This window comes from Emiliania huxleyi, assembly GCF_000372725.1.
Source record: "Emiliania huxleyi CCMP1516 unplaced genomic scaffold EMIHUscaffold_23, whole genome shotgun sequence".
Lineage (NCBI taxonomy): Eukaryota > Haptophyta > Isochrysidales > Noelaerhabdaceae > Emiliania > Emiliania huxleyi.
Window position 1 is genome coordinate 1,051,138 of NW_005200333.1, and position 16,621 is coordinate 1,067,758.

At 67.4% G+C, this 16,621-nt stretch overlaps 5 protein-coding genes across 5 annotated transcripts; 4 read left to right on the forward strand and 1 right to left on the reverse strand.

The window, feature by feature from the left end:
- Window positions 1–6,214: 6,214 nt before the first annotated feature.
- EMIHUDRAFT_450238 (hypothetical protein) lies at window positions 6,215–7,414 on the forward strand (the record flags this gene model as incomplete). The annotated part of the gene is made up of 2 exons (XM_005779647.1): window positions 6,215–6,889; window positions 7,316–7,414. Exons 1-2 carry the CDS (start codon window positions 6,413–6,415, stop codon window positions 7,412–7,414), a joined length of 576 nt encoding a protein of 191 aa, XP_005779704.1. The 5' UTR covers window positions 6,215–6,412.
- Window positions 7,415–7,836: 422 nt separating this feature from the next.
- EMIHUDRAFT_64409 (hypothetical protein) lies at window positions 7,837–8,091 on the reverse strand (the record flags this gene model as incomplete). Its single annotated transcript, XM_005779648.1, has 1 exon — window positions 7,837–8,091. The coding sequence occupies one exon, from the start codon at window positions 8,089–8,091 to the stop codon at window positions 7,837–7,839; it is 255 nt and encodes an 84-aa protein (XP_005779705.1).
- A 368-nt stretch (window positions 8,092–8,459) lies between these two features.
- Window positions 8,460–9,686, forward strand: EMIHUDRAFT_450240 (hypothetical protein; the record flags this gene model as incomplete). The annotated part of the gene is made up of 3 exons (XM_005779649.1): window positions 8,460–8,555; window positions 8,841–8,972; window positions 9,264–9,686. The coding sequence occupies 3 exons, from the start codon at window positions 8,460–8,462 to the stop codon at window positions 9,684–9,686; spliced, it is 651 nt and encodes a 216-aa protein (XP_005779706.1).
- A 2,650-nt stretch (window positions 9,687–12,336) lies between these two features.
- On the forward strand, window positions 12,337–12,807 carry EMIHUDRAFT_64426 (hypothetical protein; the record flags this gene model as incomplete). The annotated part of the gene is made up of 1 exon (XM_005779650.1): window positions 12,337–12,807. A coding segment is annotated over one exon (471 nt), but the record flags the coding sequence as incomplete, so codon positions are not given.
- Window positions 12,808–14,674: 1,867 nt separating this feature from the next.
- Window positions 14,675–15,934, forward strand: EMIHUDRAFT_435018 (hypothetical protein). Its single transcript, XM_005779651.1, has one exon. The coding sequence runs from the start codon at window positions 14,781–14,783 to the stop codon at window positions 15,807–15,809; it is 1,029 nt and encodes a 342-aa protein (XP_005779708.1). The 5' UTR covers window positions 14,675–14,780; the 3' UTR covers window positions 15,810–15,934.
- The last annotated feature ends 687 nt before the right edge of the window (window positions 15,935–16,621 follow it).

Genomic DNA, 16,621 nt, shown 5'->3' on the forward strand with positions numbered 1-16,621 from the left:
GGGCTCTCGGGCGGCGAGTCGCTGCAGGTTCAGACGCCCGCCGGGCTGGTGTCGGTGCAGATCCCGCCTGGCGTTGCCGCCGGCCAGTCCTTGCAGGTGCAGGCCCCGCTGCCGCCTCAATCGGCGGCGCCCGTCACCGCGCAGCCCGTGGTGGCGCAGCCAGTGGCGCCGCCTGCAGGCCTGCAGATGCAGCGGCACCCCGTCGTGGAGGGCGTGCCCGTCTAGTCCGAGGAGCGCCACCGTGGAGCGGCATGTGCTGCCGCTTTCTGGGAGAGGGAGGCCCGAGAGATGATGTGCATGCTTCTGTACGTTGTTGAGGTCTGAGTCAATGCGCCTCACCGCGCGAGTACGCGAGGCGTGCGGTGTGAAGCTACGTGCGGACACTTTAGTCGCCGTCTCTGAGTCGTGTCCCCGTTGACATTTTGTTTCATGCATATTGTCGTACACTCCGGGCCCTCGCGCGGGCAAGACCCTCCCGGCTAGCTCCCTCCCGAGCTCCAACGGAGTGTTCGCGCAGTTCCGCCGATAACGATTGGGGTGGGGGCCCCAACTCGTGGTAGGCCACTAGTTTATCGTAGGGTACTCACGGATACCTCTCCTGAGTCCCTCTCGTGTGCCCTCGCGCACATCGCATGCGGTCTTCACTCAGCCTCCGCTGCTGTGAACACCAAACTTGCACTTCAGCTGGTGCGCGCTTTCGCCGCCTACTTTCGCGAGCGCGCTTGGCCCTTGCTCCTCATGCGCGGCGCTCTCGCTGCGCTCTCTCCCTGCTCATGGGACCTGATGCCGCGCCACCTCTGTGGCCGCTCCATCCTCTCTGACGGCGCCAGCCCTCCGGCTGCGCCATCTCTCTTTGGTTGGCACAGAATCTGTGTCTGCGCCATTCTTGCTGTCGCTGGCGACTGTTCTGGGCAGCAGTACACGATGGGCGGCGGCCTCGTCTGCCGCGCTTGTGGCGCTCTCGTGGTCGCCTCGGGTCTGCCACGACGGCCTCGTCCACCTGGCGGCCAGGGGCGGTGGCCCCACAGCCCACTCTTGGTGCTGCTGTTGCATCACGTCTCGTGGCGTGCTTCTCCTTTCTCTCTGGACCCGCCGGCGATAAGCTCTGCTGTCATGTTGCTCTGGGAGATCTCTATCCAAGGCAGCACTCCGGCACTTGCTCCGCCCGTGCAGCGGCGCTTGCTGCTCTTCGAGTGAGCCTCGTCTCGCTCTCTTTGTCTGCTCAAGCCTCGCCTCGTTCGCCCTCGTGGGCGGCGTGGCGGGCGGCTGTCTCTGCCGCCGCCTCGAGTGAGCCTCGTCTCGCTCTTCGTCTACTCGAGCCTCGTCTCGTGTGCCGCCTCGTGGGCGGCGTGGCGGGCTGCTGTCTCTGCCGCCGCCTCGAGTGAGCCTCGTCTCGCTCTTCGTCTACTCGAGCCTCGTCTCGTGTGCCGCCTCTTGGGCGGCGTGGCGGGCTGCTGTCTCTGCCTCCGCCTCGAGTGAGCCTCGTCTCGCTCTTCGTCTACTCTAGCCTCGTCTCGTGTGCCGCCTCTTGGGGGGCGTGGCGTGGCGGGCGGCTGTCTCTGCCGCCGCCTCGAGTGAGCCTCGTCTCGCTCTTCGTCTACTCGAGCCTCGTCTTGTGTGCCGCCTCTTGGGCGGCGTGGCGTGGCGGGCGGCTGTCTCTGCCGCCGCCTCGTGTGAGCCTCGTCTCGCTCTTCGTCTACTCGAGCCTCGTCTCGTGTGCCGCCTCGTGGGCGGCGTGGCGTGGCGGGCGGCTGTCTCTGCCGCCGCCTCGAGTGAGCCTCGTCTCGCTCTTCGTCTGCTCGAGCCTCGTCTCGTGGGCCGCCTCGTGGGCGGCGTGGCGTGGCGGGCGGCTGTCTCTGCCGCCGCCTCGAGTGAGCCTCGTCTCGCTCGTCGTCTACTCGAGCCTCGTCTCGTGTGCCGCCTCGTGGGCGGCGTGGCGGGCTGCTGTCTCTGCCGCCGCCTCGAGTGAGCCTCGTCTAGCTCTTCGTCTACTCGAGCCTCGTCTCGTGTGCCGCCTCGTGGGCGGCGTGGCGGGCGGGCGGCTGTCTCTGCCGCCGCCTTGAGTGAGCCTCGTCTCGCTCTTCGTCTCCTCGAGCCTCGCCTCGTGTGCCGCCTCTTGGGCGGCGTGGCGTGGTGGGCGGCTGTCTCTGCTGCCGCCTCGAGTGAGCCTCGTCTCGCTCTTCGTCTACTCGAGCCTCGCCTCGTGTGCCGCCTCGTGGGCGGCGTGGCGTGGCGGGCGGCTGTCTCTGCCGCCGCCTCGAGTGAGCCTCGTCTGGCTCTTCGTCTACTCGAGCCTCGCCTCGTGTGCCGCCTCGTGGGCGGCGTGGCGTGGCGGGCGGCTGTCTCTGCCGCCGCCTCGAGTGAGCCTCGTCTCGCTCTTCGTCTACTCGAGCCTCGCCTCGTGTGCCGCCTCGTGGGCGGCGTGGCGTGGCGGGCGGCTGTCTCTGCCGCCGCCTCGAGTGAGCCTCGTCTCGCTCTTCGTCTACTCGAGCCTCGTCTCGTGTGCCGCCTCGTGGGCGGCGTGGCGGGCGGCTGTCTCTGCTGCCGCCTTGAGTGAGCCTCGTCTCGCTCTTCGTCTACTCGAGCCTCGTCTCGTGTGCCGCCTCGTGGGGCGGCGTGGCGGGCGGCTGTCTCTGCCCGCCTCGAGTGAGCCTCGTCTCGCTCTTCGTCTACTCGAGCCTCGTCTCGTGTGCCGCCTCGTGGGCGGCGTGGCGTGGCGGGCGGCTGTCTCTGCCGCCGCCTCGAGTGAGCCTCGTCTCGCTCTTCGTCTACTCGAGCCTCGTCTCGTGTGCCGCCTCGTGGGGCGGCGTGGCGGGCGGCTGTCTCTGCCCGCCTCGAGTGAGCCTCGTCTCGCTCTTCGTCTACTCGAGCCTCGTCTCGTGTGCCGCCTCGTGGGCGGCGTGGCGTGGCGGGCGGCTGTCTCTGCCGCCGCCTCGAGTGAGCCTCGTCTCGCTCTTCGTCTACTCGAGCCTCGTCTCGTGTGCCGCCTCGTGGGCGGCGTGGCGGGCGGCTGTCTCTGCCGCCGCCTCGAGTGAGCCTCGTCTCGCTCTTCGTCTACTCGAGCCTCGTCTCGTATGCCGCTTGTGGGGAGCGTGGCGTGGCGGGCGGCTGTCTCTGCCGCCGCCTCGAGTGAGCCTCGTCTCGCTCTTCGTCTACTCGAGCCTCGTCTCGTGTGCCGCCTCGTGGGCGGCGTGGCGGGCGGCTGTCTCTGCCGCCGCCTCGAGTGAGCCTCGTCTCGCTCTTTGTCTACTCGAGCCTCGTCTCGTGTGCCGCCTCGTGGGCGGCGTGGCGGGCGGCTGTCTCTGCCGCCGCCTCGAGTGAGCCTCGTCTCGCTCTTCGTCTACTCGAGCCTCGCCTCGTGTGCCGCCTCGTGGGCGGCGCGGCGGGCGGCCGTCTCTGCTGCCGCCTCGAGTGAGCCTCGTCTCGCTCTTCGTCTACTCGAGCCTCGCCTCGTATGCCGCTTGTGGGGAGCGTGGCGTGGCGGGCGGCCGTCTCTGCCGCCGCCTCGTGTGAGCCTCGTCTCGCTCTTCGTCTACTCGAGCCTCGTCTCGTGTGCCGCCTCGTGGGCGGCGTGGCGGGCGGCTGTCTCTGCCGCCGCCTCGAGTGAGCCTCGTCCCGCTCTTCGTCTACTCGAGCCTCGCCTCGTATGCCGCTTGTGGGGAGCGTGGCGTGGCGGGCGGCTGTCTCTGCCGCCGCCTCGTGTGAGCCTCGTCTCGCTCTTCGTCTACTCGAGCCTCGTCTCGTGTGCCGCCTCTTGGGCGGCGTGGCGGGCGGCTGTCTCTGCCGCCGCCTCGAGTGAGCCTCGTCTCGCTCTTCGTCTACTCGAGCCTCGCCTCGTATGCCGCTTGTGGGGAGCGTGGCGTGGCGGGCGGCTGTCTCTGCCGCCGCCTCGAGTGAGCCTCGTCTCGCTCTTCGTCTACTCGAGCCTCGTCTCGTGTGCCGCCTCGTGGGCGGCGTGGCGTGGCGGGCGGCTGTCTCTGCCGCCGCCTCGAGTGAGCCTCGTCTCGCTCTTCGTCTACTCGAGCCTCGTCTCGTGTGCCGCCTCGTGGGCGGCGTGGCGGGCGGCTGTCTCTGCCGCCGCCTCGAGTGAGCCTCGTCTCGCTCTTCGTCTACTCGAGCCTCGTCTCGTGTGCCGCCTCGTGGGGAGCGTGGCGGGCGGCTGTCTCTGCCCGCCTCGAGTGAGCCTCGTCTCGCTCTTCGTCTACTCGAGCCTCGTCTCGTGTGCCGCCTCGTGGGCGGCGTGGCGGGCGGCTGTCTCTGCCGCCGCCTCGAGTGAGCCTCGTCTCGCTCTTCGTCTACTCGAGCCTCGCCTCGTATGCCGCTTGTGGGGAGCGTGGCGTGGCGGGCGGCTGTCTCTGCCGCCGCCTCGAGTGAGCCTCGTCTCGCTCTTCGTCTACTCGAGCCTCGTCTCGTGTGCCGCCTCGTGGGCGGCGTGGCGTTGCGGGCGGCTGTCTCTGCCGCCGCCTCGAGTGAGCCTCGTCTCGCTCTTCGTCTACTCGAGCCTCGCCTCGTATGCCGCTTGTGGGGAGCGTGGCGTGGCGGGCGGCTGTCTCTGCCGCCGCCTCGAGTGAGCCTCGTCTCGCTCTTCGTCTACTCGAGCCTCGTCTCGTGTGCCGCCTCGTGGGCGGCGTGGCGGGCGGCTGTCTGTGCCGCCGCCTCGAGTGAGCCTCGTCTCGCTCTTCGTCTACTCGAGCCTCGCCTCGTATGCCGCTTGTGGGGAGCGTGGCGTGGCGGGCGGCTGTCTCTGCCGCCGCCTCGAGTGAGCCTCGTCTCGCTCTTCGTCTACTCGAGCCTCGTCTCGTGTGCCGCCTCGTGGGCGGCGTGGCGGGCTGCTGTCTCTGCCTCCGCCTCGAGTGAGCCTCGTCTCGCTCTTCGTCTACTCGAGCCTCGCCTCGTGTGCCGCCTCGTGGGGCGGCGTGGCGGGCGGCTGTCTCTGCCGCCGCCTCGAGTGAGCCTCGTCTCGCTCTTCGTCTACTCGAGCCTCGTCTCGTGTGCCGCCTCGTGGGCGGCGTGGCGTGGCGGGCGGCTTTCTCTGCCGCCGCCTCGAGTGAGCCTCGTCTCGCTCTTCGTCTACTCGAGCCTCGTCTCGTGTGCCGCCTCGTGGGCGGCGTGGCGTGGCGGGCTGCTGTCTTTGCCTCCGCCTCGAGTGAGCCTCATCTCGCTCTTCGTCTACTCGAGCCTCGCCTCGTGTGCCGCCTCGTGGGGCGGCGTGGCGGGCGGCTGTCTCTGCCGCCGCCTCGAGTGAGCCTCGTCTCGCTCTTCGTCTACTCGAGCCTCGTCTCGTGTGCCGCCTCGTGGGCGGGGTGGCGGGCTGCTGTCTCTGCCTCCGCCTCGAGTGAGCCTCGTCTCGCTCTTCGTCTACTCGAGCCTCGCCTCGTGTGCCGCCTCGTGGGCGGCGTGGCGTGGCGGGCGGCTGTCTGTGCCGCCGCCTCGAGTGAGCCTCGTCTCGCTCTTCGTCTACTCGAGCCTCGTCTCGTGTGCCGCCTCGTGGGCGGCGTGGCGTGGCGGGCGGCTGTCTGTGCCGCCACCTCAAGTGAGCCTCGTCTCGCTCTTCGTCTACTCGAGCCTCGTCTCGTGTGCCGCCTCTTGGGCGGCGTGGCGGGCGGCTGTCTCTGCCGCCGCCTCGAGTGAGCCTCGTCTCGCTCTTCGTCTACTCGAGCCTCGTCTCGTGTGCCGCCTCTTGGGCGGCGTGGCGTGGCGGGCTGCTGTCTCTGCCGCCGCCTCGAGTGAGCCTCGTCTCGCTCTTCGTCTACTCGAGCCTCGTCTCGTGTGCCGCCTCTTGGGCGGCGTGGCGTGGCGGGCGGCTGTCTCTGCCGCCGCCTCGTGTGAGCCTCGTCTCGCTCTTCGTCTACTCGAGCCTCGTCTCGTGTGCCGCCTCGTGGGCGGCGTGGCGTGAATGTAGGCTTCACGCTGGGGTCGCTCCTCGTCACGAGCGCATCTGCCCCTCTTCTGGCTTCATTGGGATGCGAGGTCCGTCTGCACCCGCTCCCTCCACTCTGCGTTGGGATGTCAGGTACTGCGTAGCTCTTCCGTTGTGGAGGCACGCGACTCCAGACTGACCCTTTACGCACCAATGTATCACACCTCACGGTGCCGATGCTTGGTTCATGTGGAGAAGCCGAGATAAACTAGTCCGCCGATAACGATTGGGGTGGGGGCCCCAACTCGTGGTAGGCCACTAGTTTATCGTAGGGTACTCACGGATACCTCTCCTGAGTCCCTCTCGTGTGCCCTCGCGCACATCGCATGCGGTCTTCACTCAGCCTCCGCTGCTGTGAACACCAAACTTGCACTTCACCTCACGGTGCCGATGCTTGGTTCATGTGGAGAAGCCGAGATAAACTAGTGGGCGCTGTGAAAACGTGCGGGCCACGCTGCGCGGGGCTCGCTCGGTTGTTAGCTCCGGCTAGGCATGCCAGCTCCCTCCCGTGACGCTATCGCCGTCGCCGTGGGCAAGTGCGTCTTTCTCAAGCTCGCGCCGCAGGACACGCAGAAACTCCTCGCGCCGGTTGGCGCCAAGGTGGACTGGAAGGCGGTCCGCGCGTACACGGCGCAGGCGGTCCGTTCGCCGCAGGCTGCGGCGTGCTTGAGCGGCCACTTCACGGAGCAGCTGGCGGTACTGAATGCGGTTCTGGAGCCCAAGCTCTTTCTTGGCGGCGCCAGCCCCTGCCTGGCCGATCTCGTGCTCGCCGTCGCGCTGCACGGCTGCTTCGCTGCGTTCGACGACCAGCACAAGTGGGCGCTCTGCAACGCGTCGCGGTGGTTCGACCTGCTGCAGCACCGCGCGGTGGCGCTGGGCATGCCCGACGACTTGAAGCCGGGCCCTCCCGTCACCTTCGTCTACGACGCGCCCGAGCCGCTACCCGCCATCGAGTCGCTCGCGCCTCTCGTCGGCGTGGCGGCGGCGGCGCCGGCGGCAGCGGCGCCGGCCGCGGGCGACGCGGGCGCAGCGGGCGGCAGCGCAGGCGGAGCGGGCGGCGGCAAGGAGCGGCCGCCGGCGGACGCGGCCGCCAAGGCGGCCGCCAAGGCCAAGAAGGACGCCGACAAGGAGAAAAAGGCGGCGAAGAAGGCTGCGGCGCCGGCGCCGGCGGGCGGAGGCGACGAGGCGCGGGCCGTCGACGTGTCTTGGTGCGCCTCCTACTCCGCCTGCTTCCCCTACTCCCCTTGCCCACCCTACTCCCGTTGCTCACACTGCTCCCCTCACACTGCTCCCCTCACACTGCTCCCCTCACACTGCTCCCCTCACCCTACTAAGTCCTGGCCCCGCCCCTCTCCACCCCCGCGCTGCCGACGCTGCCGGTGCCGGTGCCGCCAGGCCACCGACGCGGAGGGCGTCGCCTGCTACAGGGGCGTTCCGTTTGCGACAGCGGCGGGCAAGTGCACTGCAGCCATAAAGAGCGCGCCGATCAGCTAGAGCGCAGAGCAGAGCCTCCGAGATTGCAACTCCGGTGGCAACGGGCTTCCGGTTCGGGTTGAGGTGTTTGTGTCCCCTCCCGACAGCACCGCCAAACCGCGCGGCGCCACGACACCCCCGCCCCGCCGGGCCCGCAGCCGCACGCCGCCCAGACGCCGCAGACGTCCCGCATCGTGCGTTCTGGCATATACGTGTGGTCGTGCGCGTCGCGAGGCATTGGCATTGCTTTTCTCAGGCATAAAACTCCTCAGGCCACACGTCTGCGCTCCTGACGAATATGTCATTAAAAGTAGCCGGACGGGAGAGAGCGGCGCGCGAGAGGAGTGCGCCAAAATACCACGGACACGCAGCTGCAAGACCGACTCCCAACCCGATAGAGAGATGGTCCGAGGACCCATAACATCCTGTGCTAAAAGGAGCTGCTATTGACCCTGCCCGCGCTTCTGCATCATGCGCGACACGACGAACACGGAGGAGTCGAGGTACCTCCCGGCGCAGTTCGAGATGCAGGACGCCTCTGACGAGTCGAGCTTGGCGCCCGGCTTCGTCACGCATTTGTCGAAGCATGTCTCGGTGAGCTTGTTGATCGCCGCCTGGATGACCGCCTTCTGCTGCTCCGTCTCCATGAACCCCTGCAGGTCCTTCAGCTGCTGCTCATTCGGCTCCACGTCGTCCATGATTCTCGCTCCGCAGCGGTGCACAGCCGGAGCCTGCGGCAGCGGGAGGGGCGGCGGATGGCGCGGCAGCGCGACGGGACGCCGCGAGGAAGTGCAGCGCGGGGCGATGACGCAGGGCGCGGGGCGATGACGAGTGTGTGTCTGGGGCTTGGGTGTTCGTGGCGTGCCCGCTCGCGAAGAGCGAAAAGAATTTAAACAAAACAACTCTCTCTCACAGCAGACAGGCTCGACACAGGTGCGAACTGGCGCGTGCTAGTACTATCACCGGCACACCACCGGAGCCGCCTAAGCGACTCCGTTAAGAATTTCCCCACGCGCTTTTTTCTGGGCACAACACTGGGCGCAACAATTCAAACAGCGCCTGACGCATGGCGTTCAGGCGGCACTTCTCTCGCGTCGGCTCCGCCGAGCGCTGCACAGAGACCATCTTCACTGACCACCAACGTTCGGTTCGTGAAGGGTCGGTGCGAGTCGTGCTACCAGTCCTCGGCCTTGGTGAGCAGTCACATCCGTGCTCCCCGCCATCTCCATCGCCTGGTCTGCGAATGCTTATCAGCCACGAAAGGAGAGCGTGGCCGAGGACGCATAGACTCAGATCGCAAGATCCCAGAAAGGCACCTCCGCCTCTGGACAGGGTGGCCCGCCACGTAAGGACCCCAGGAATTGCGACTCGCCGCTTTCCTCCCGCTGTGATCCTGTGAGAGCTCTGTGTCTTGATTTGCCAACAATATACCTATAACCAACGACAGGTGTGCGACTACGCGCTCGCCTACGCGGAGAAGAAGAACGACGGCGAAGCGCCGTACTCGGTCTCCTTCACCGCGACGCAGAGCGGCGACGTCATCGTACAGCTGCACCCGCACTCGCAGCTCGAGCGCGCTGTGCGCCAGGAGCGGCAGGCGCAGGCCACGGAGCCGCCTGCGAGCGCGAGCCCTGCGGCGCCGCCCGCCCCTGCCGCCGCGCCGCCAGCCGCGGAGCCGGCGCCCAAGACGTACGCCGCCGCAGCCGCATCGCAGCCGCAGGGTGCCACCGCGGGTGGCCAGCCCGCCGCGCCTGCGGGCCCGGCCGCCGCCGCGCGCGTGCCGCCGCCGCCCAGCGGCGGCGGAGTGCGCGGCTGCTCCTTCACTGTCCCTAACCCGGGCAGGAAGCGTGGGCAGCAGCAGCGCGGCAAGGGCCGCGGTGCCAGGGGCCGTGCCGATGCTGGACCCCGTCTCGTTGACAAGAACGCGCTGTCCGCGCGCGGCAGCGGGCCCTCGCGCCAGTCGCGCTCGCCGTCGCCCGACTCTCCGCCCGCCAAGCGGGCCGCCTCCGCTGACTCGTCCGGCTATGAAACCGATACGCCGGACGAGGTGCAGCAGGAGGCGGTCCGCAGGGTATGCGGCGCGCTCGGCATGAGGGAGCAGTTTGAGGCGGCGATGGCGGCGGGCGAGCTGCTCGAGATGCTCGAGAGCTTGCCGCGAGGGGCGGTCGAGGCCTCTGTCCGACAGATGCGGGGTTACAACCGCACGGGCGAGTGGCCAGAGCCCATTCTCACCAGCCCTGCCCCGCAGCGCGGCCGCTCGCCAAGCCCCGTCGATGAGTGGTCAGATGGTTAGTGCCCGAGAGCGAGGGGTCCGGGGGGGAGCACAAACATAGGACGCCCAGCCTTGCCCTCGTGCCGCCGAGTGCATATCCTATGCGAGAGAGATCCCCTGTGCCCTGTGCCCAGCCCTCTCCGCGGCGATGCGCCCTCGCCCCTCGCTTTTGCAAAATCCTGCAAAGGTGGGGACGTGTCTGTCCTCGACCCAGCCCTAGCTTGGGATGTCCGTTGTATTTATTTATTTATTACAACACTGGGCACGGGACTGGCGCGCACTGGCACAAACAGCGAAAAGCAACTACCATTTTTTTCTTCTTTCTTTTTTGGACCCCCGATCTCTCTGACTCTCTGCGGCCGCTGGCTGGCGGCTGGTCTCCTATGTGTATGCGGCCGGATCAATTACCTTGCGCCGCCGTGTGATCGCAACAACCATTTCCTGGCCGCCACACTACGAGGAGCAAGAGCATCAGTCATCATGTGGCTGCCCCAATGCGAAGTTGCTAGTAGAGTCATGACGGGTATAGCAGGCTACGGACCCTGCAAAGGCCTCCATCAGCTTCGACAACTTGCTTGTCTTCCGCATCTGGGGGGGGGGGGGGGGAAGCCCCCAAGGGAGTGTAAGTTGAGAGAGGCTAGAGGGGAAGGCGGGAATAGGCCACACTCTAAGAGCGCGCCTTGAAGAAGATCTCGCTGCCGTCCTGCGTGACCGCCTTGAGGTGGATCGGCGGGCCAAGCAAGCCCGACATGAGGAGCCGCTCCGTCTCACCGGCCTCCTCCATGATCTTTCTAGTCCGGGTTTGGTAAGCGTCCCGTCGGGCCGCTTCTTCGGGGGTCGGCGGGGTCGGCGGGCGATTCCGCCGCTCCTCCTCCTCCGCCTCTGCCGCTGCCACTCCTCATCGTTGTCGCGCACGTTGCAGCGCGTGATGCTCTTCGAGTCGCCGGCGCCGTCGAGCAGGTCGTCGTACGAGAGGCGGGCGCCAAAGCGTCGAGGTCGACGGCGAGCGCCGCGAGGCTGCTGCGGTCGGACGCGAGCAGCAGCTCCTCCACGTCGGGACTCGGCTGCGTTGGCTCGCCAAAGTCTTTGTTCTCGGGATGGCGCTGGGTCCGCGCTGACTGGGGCGGGCGTGGGTGTGCGTGTTTTGTAGAGAAGCAAAAACGCACGTCGTCCGGGTTCTGTCGTGTGCGTCGACGGCGTGCGGGCGGAGGCGAGGCTGAGCCTGTGGCGAGAGCTAAGACAGAGCAGTGCGAGAGTTACACACGACACACGACACGACAGGGGCAGGGACACAGACACAGACACACACTGCGCTCCCCTCAGCTCCCGCGAGAGGTAGGGAGACGCGAACCCGACGGAGTCCGGTGGTGGGGGCCCTCCACGCAGCCAGCCCCTGCGTTGCAAAGGTTGGTGCTGAGCCGCCGCCGCCGCTCGCTCTCGAAAAGCGTCGCGCTGCTGCCCGTTCCCGGAGCGACGAGCGCGAGTTTGGTGGCCAGGGCCTTGCCTGAAGGGGGGCGGGGCAAGGGGGGAGAAGATGAGGACGTCACTGAGCGGGGGCTGCCGGGAAGGTGGTGGGCGGGGCGTGGATGCACCTTAAAGGAGCGAGTAGCGGGAAGACCGTTGATACTCCGGCGGAAGAGTGCCCCCCCGCCGCCCCCTGGGTCACCCCGAGTGTGATCAGGGTCGGAACAGGTCAGAGGCTTACCCTCCTTCTGTACTGTTTTACAATGCGCCGCCCGCCGGGGAAGCGGTGATCGCCCCCGCCTTTTCACCCAGTGCGTCGGGCATGGTTGCAACCGAAGGGCCTGGCCAGCGCCGACTTTGCGAGCTCGCAGTGAGCGGAGACCTCGAGGGCGTGGTGGCCACCCTCGCTGCGGGCGAAAGCGTCGCTGCAGTCGACGAGGAGAATAATACGGCGCTCCACCTCTGCACAAAGCATGGCCACTTCGAGGTGGCCAAGCTTCTCATCGAGCGCGGAGCAAGAGTGAACACTCAAAACGCATCACTGCACATTGCGCTGCACGGCGCCGTGTGGAGGGGGCATCTCGACTGCTCACGCCTCCTTGTCGAGCACAACGCCGAGCTCGAGAACAAGGACGAGTATGGCGATGCATCCACCAAGCTCGCCGCGTTCAAGGGGCACGCTGATATCATGCGCGTTCTGCTCGAGAATGGGGCGTCGACAGAGACGCGCGATTCGTACGGCAACACGCCGATGCACGTCGCGGCGACTCTCGGGCACACAGAGGTGGTTCGCGTGCTCGTGCAGCACGGGGCCCCCTTCGACGTCGTCGGCAAGGATGACTGCCTGCCCATCCACAATGCGACGTGGCAGGAGCACGTCGAGATTGCGTCGCTCCTGATCTCCGGCCGCTCCGCGCGCGACCGCTCACCTCTGGACCGGAGCGACTCATACCAGGCGACGCCCCTCTCGTTAGCCGCCACCAAAGGCAACGCGCGGATCGCGCGGATGCTCGTGGAGGCCGGCGCGCCGGTCGACGCCCTCGACAACCACCGCAACACACCGCTGCACACGGCCGTGTGGCGCGGTCACCTCGAGGTGGCCGAGCTGCTCATGCGCGAGCACAAGGCGCCGCTGGAGGCAGTCGACCAGTATGGTGACACCCCGCTCCACCTCGCCGCATACAAAGGGCGGCACGAGATCCTCCCGATGCTCCTCGGTCAGGGCGCGGCGCTCGACATCGCAAACCTCAACGGGTGGACGGCGCTGCACAAGGCCGTCGATGGCTCGGACGTGCGCACCACGAGGGCCCTCCTCGAGGCCAGGGCGAGCACGGCGTGCAAGACCAACGACGGCCAGCGCGCCCTGCGCATCGCGGTGGGCAAGCAGAGCGCCGAGCTCACGTCGCTGCTCATCGAACACGGGGCAAGCGTTGACGACAGGGACGCGGACGAGCGCACACCGCTGCACGTGTGCGCCAAGGAGGGGCACACGGACATTGCCGCCCTGCTACTGCGCTCGGCAGCCGACGTCGCCGCCTTCGATGCCACGCGCCAACGGCCACTCCACCTGGCCGCCGCACACGGCCACCTCCACACGGTGAGCCTGCTGCTTCACAACGGAGCCCCGATCGCCGCCAAGGACGGCGAAGGCGCCACGGCGTACGACGTGGCCACGGCAGCGGGGGAGGAGTACACGGCCCTCCTGCTGCACAACTGGAAGAAGTGGACGCCGCACCAGCGGGCGATGGCCTATGCAACCGACCTGTTCCGCAGCGACGGGTACGACGCGATGGCCGCGTGGGTGGCGACGGCGAGCGACGGGCAGGTGCCGTGGTCAGCGCGCGAGCGAGCGATGATGAGGGTCGAGAGCGTTTCCTCGGCGGGCTCCTGGCACATCATCGACACGGCCATGCTGCAGCGTGCCATCGGCGAAGCGCAAGGGGCGGTCGACGACGCCTCCCTCGCCGAGTACCTGACAGTACTCGAGCGCGCGATGGAGGCGCAGGTGTCAGTGTCGAGTGGCAAAGGGTGCTCGTTCAGCTTCGTGCGCGCGGACAAGATCCGCGACATGCCCGAGGCCGAGCTCCCTACACTCATCACCCTCCAGCAACTGCGCATTCGGCAGCCCGATTGGGTGGAGCAGCGGACCCTCATGTTCGACCAGGTGTGCCAAGGGGCGTACAAGGAGGAGTTCCTCGCAGTGAGCCATCGCTGGGACTCGCTGACCCATCCCGATCCAACATGCCATCAGCTAGCCGAGCTGCGAGCATTCCTCAGAGAACGCCCACGGATCAAGCTGGTCTTCTTCGAGTGCAGCGAGTAGATCTGAACTCGCCCCCCTCCCCCATGGCTGAGTAGCCTCGATCCGTGACGGCCGCACGCCCCGGGCCACTGTCAAAACTCCCCCCCCCCCCCACCACCCCACCCCACCCCACCCCACCCCCCCACCCCACCCCCCGCCGCAGCTACATGTCGATGCCGCAGGGGCGGCGCACGGAGGCGGAAAAGATCGAGTTCGACGCGGTGCTGCCCAACATCAACCTGCTCTACCTCGGGGCGTCGGTCCTCATCCTGATGGACCGCTCGTACCTCTCTCGATTCTGGACGCAATACGAGGCGTGGCTGAGCATGCAGGAGGCCTCGCCGATGGGCCTCGTCTCCGCGCCCAAGAATCGTCAGCGCTACACCATTCGTTGCATCCACGGCGCGCCGCCTGCGCTCGAGCACTCCTTGGTGCAGGAGTGGTCGCACTGCACGACGCACAGTGCGCACAAGAAGCTCTCTAACCCAGACGTGCTCGTGACGAACATGAGCGATAAGGAAGACCAGCTCAAGAAGATCTTCACCTTCGACCAGCGCATCAAGGCGCTCTTTGTCGCGGCAGGGGCAGCTGGGGCGTTCCAAGGCCTCAGCGAGATGTGCGCTCGCGAAGAAGCCAGTGAGCCGACGACGCACGCCGATGTGTCGTCGGCATCGGTGCTGCCCAGCAAACAGCAGCTCGTGCCCAAATCGGAGTATGACGCGCTCGCGTCAGCACTAGAGGTCAAGACGCGCAGGCTCGCGGAGCAGGACGCTAAACTGGCACAGCTGGAGGCGCAAGTGAGCGAACTGATGCAGAAGCTTGAGCAGGGGGAGAGATCAGGCTCGGCAAAAGAGCGTAGCGGGATGATGCGTAAGCTGCAGTACAACCTCGGTTGGGGCGCACGGCGCACGGTGTGACCTTCCTCTTCTAGAAGTTAATGCACAGTAAGGGCTAAACGTCAGGGGCGGCGACCCCCCCATCTACAGATGATATGCGCGTCTTGAGATAATATGCACATCTAAGAGATGCGCCCTACTCTTAGACTGCACACAGCACACACTCTTCTTTCGCGCGCTGTCTTAAATTCTTTTCGCCTTGGCCGCTTTGTGTATCTCGAGACCTCGAGAGAAGGCCGCCCGCAGGCCTCCCCGAGTGCGATTAGCACCCCGTTGACTATTGTGCTTCGAGGTGCGGTCGCGGGGGAGGGGGGGGGGTGGCGGGGACTCACTTGTTGTTGGAGTTGGCGAGGGAGTCGCTCGCCCTTGCGCTCTCCACCGTGACGTGCTTGCCCGCGGCGGCCTGCTCGACGAGAGTGGGCGCCACCGACAAGTAGAGCTCGCAGGGACGTGATGCGCGATCCGGCCGTGGCGGCGGACGGGCACAGCACGGTGCAGATGCTTGGGTCATGCGGAGAAGCCACGGTGGACGAGACAGCCTGTCTCGCCAGCCTGCCCGCTGAGCTCCTCGGCGCTGTCCTCCCGGCGGCCGGTCTCGTGTCGCTGGCGTCCTCCTGCAGCGCAATGCGGGACTCGATGGCGCCATTTGTGAACGGCTGGCTGGAGCGCGGCCTCGACGCGCTCTTCCGAAAGGCGTGTGGGCATGAGACTGCCGGCGCCAACCTCTACGGCGCGCGCGAGAGGTGGTCGGCCTTTGTTGCCGCGCGGAGGTCGCTCGCCCTAGCCAAGTGCTCGCTGCGCCTCGAGGAGATCCGGCTGCTCCTCCACGCCCACCGCCTAGCTCCCGCGGCAGGGCTGCGCCACCTCTCGCTGCGCAACAACGGCCTGGGGGACGATGCGACGGCGCAGCTGGCTCGCGCGATCGGCTCCGGAGCGCTCCGGTGGACGGAGACGCTCTTTCTGTGCGGCAACCACATCACGGACCTTGGGCTGCGGTCGCTCGTCGAGGCGGTGCAGGAGGGAGGCGGCGGCGCGGCGGCGCACGGCGGCGCGGCGGCGCCGGCGCCGACCGCGCTCTGCAAGCTCCACTGCGACAACAACCGGCTCGGCGACGGCGCCCTCTTCCACCTCGGCGCCTGCCTCTCCCGCGCGCCGATTGGCCGGCTGCGTCTCCTCTCGCTCCGCACGAACGGCATCGGCGACGTTGGCTTCGGAGGGCTCGTCCACAGGCTGCTCGGCGCTTTGCCCGTGCTGCTGCCTCGATTGCCAGAGCTCCGGCTCGGCGCGAACCGCATCAGCGACGCGGGGCTTGAGAGTTTGGTCGAGGCCCTGCAGGAGGGCGTGCGCGCACACCCGGCGCTAAAGCGGACCCTGCAAAACAAGATCGGCGCGCTGGACCTCAGCGAGAACCCAATGGGCGACGGCGCCCTCATGGCGAGATTCGAATCTCTCACGATGAGGAACATCGGTCGCTTCCTGTAGCTCTTGCCCGATAGGCGGCTTCGGTAAGCTCTATCCGCTGTGCGCTCTGGGGTGGTCTCTCTCGGGGTGGTGCTTTTGTGCACACATATCAAGTGCACCCCCCGAAGTAAAAGGTCACGGACAGCGAGCTCGACAACTAAATGTCCCACTTCACGCATCACATTTTGGTATACTTGGGAAGAGCCGACTATATCAGCCAATCACAAAAGATGGAGAACTCCGGGGGGCCGCGCAAACCGCAAAGCCCAGCCGCCGTCCCGTGAAGAGCGCCATAGTCTCGGTTGCGGGTGGGGCCGTGGGGCGGTGCTCTCGCGAGCCCCTGCCTCCACGAGTCCGGCCTAGTGGTTTTGCCAGTGCTTGTACTCGCCCACTTGAAACTGCTTCTCGACCACGACGTACAGACGCAGCAGGCTCAAACAAGCGACGCCCACCAGCCGCGCCAGCCAGAAGCGAACGCCGAGGAGCAGCGCCGCGGCGAGCACGCGGTACGTGCGCTTGCGCCAAGCGGCGAGGGCGGAGACGGCGGCCTGGTAGTGCGCGCAGCGCTCACCCGAGATGGTCCGAGATGGTCCGAGGTGGTCCGAGGTGGTCCGAGGCGGGGCGGGCCTGGCAGTGTCTGCAATGGCTCGTGTGCTGCGTGAAGTGGTCGAAGAGCGCGTCGCGGCTGTAGATGGGCGGCGGAAGAGGGCCGAGCCCCGCGTGGGGGCCCGATGCGGAGGAGGCCTAAAAATGAAACACGTCGCAATAAAAAGAAATGCCGCCCCGCCGAGCCCCCGCGTGCGGTGCCCGGCACCGGCAGCCCGGATGGCGCG

Coding starts and splice junctions, on each gene's coding strand:
- EMIHUDRAFT_435018 (XM_005779651.1), top strand. CDS start 14,781: ATGCGCGATCCGGCCGTGGCGGCGGACGGGCACAGCACGGTGCAGATG.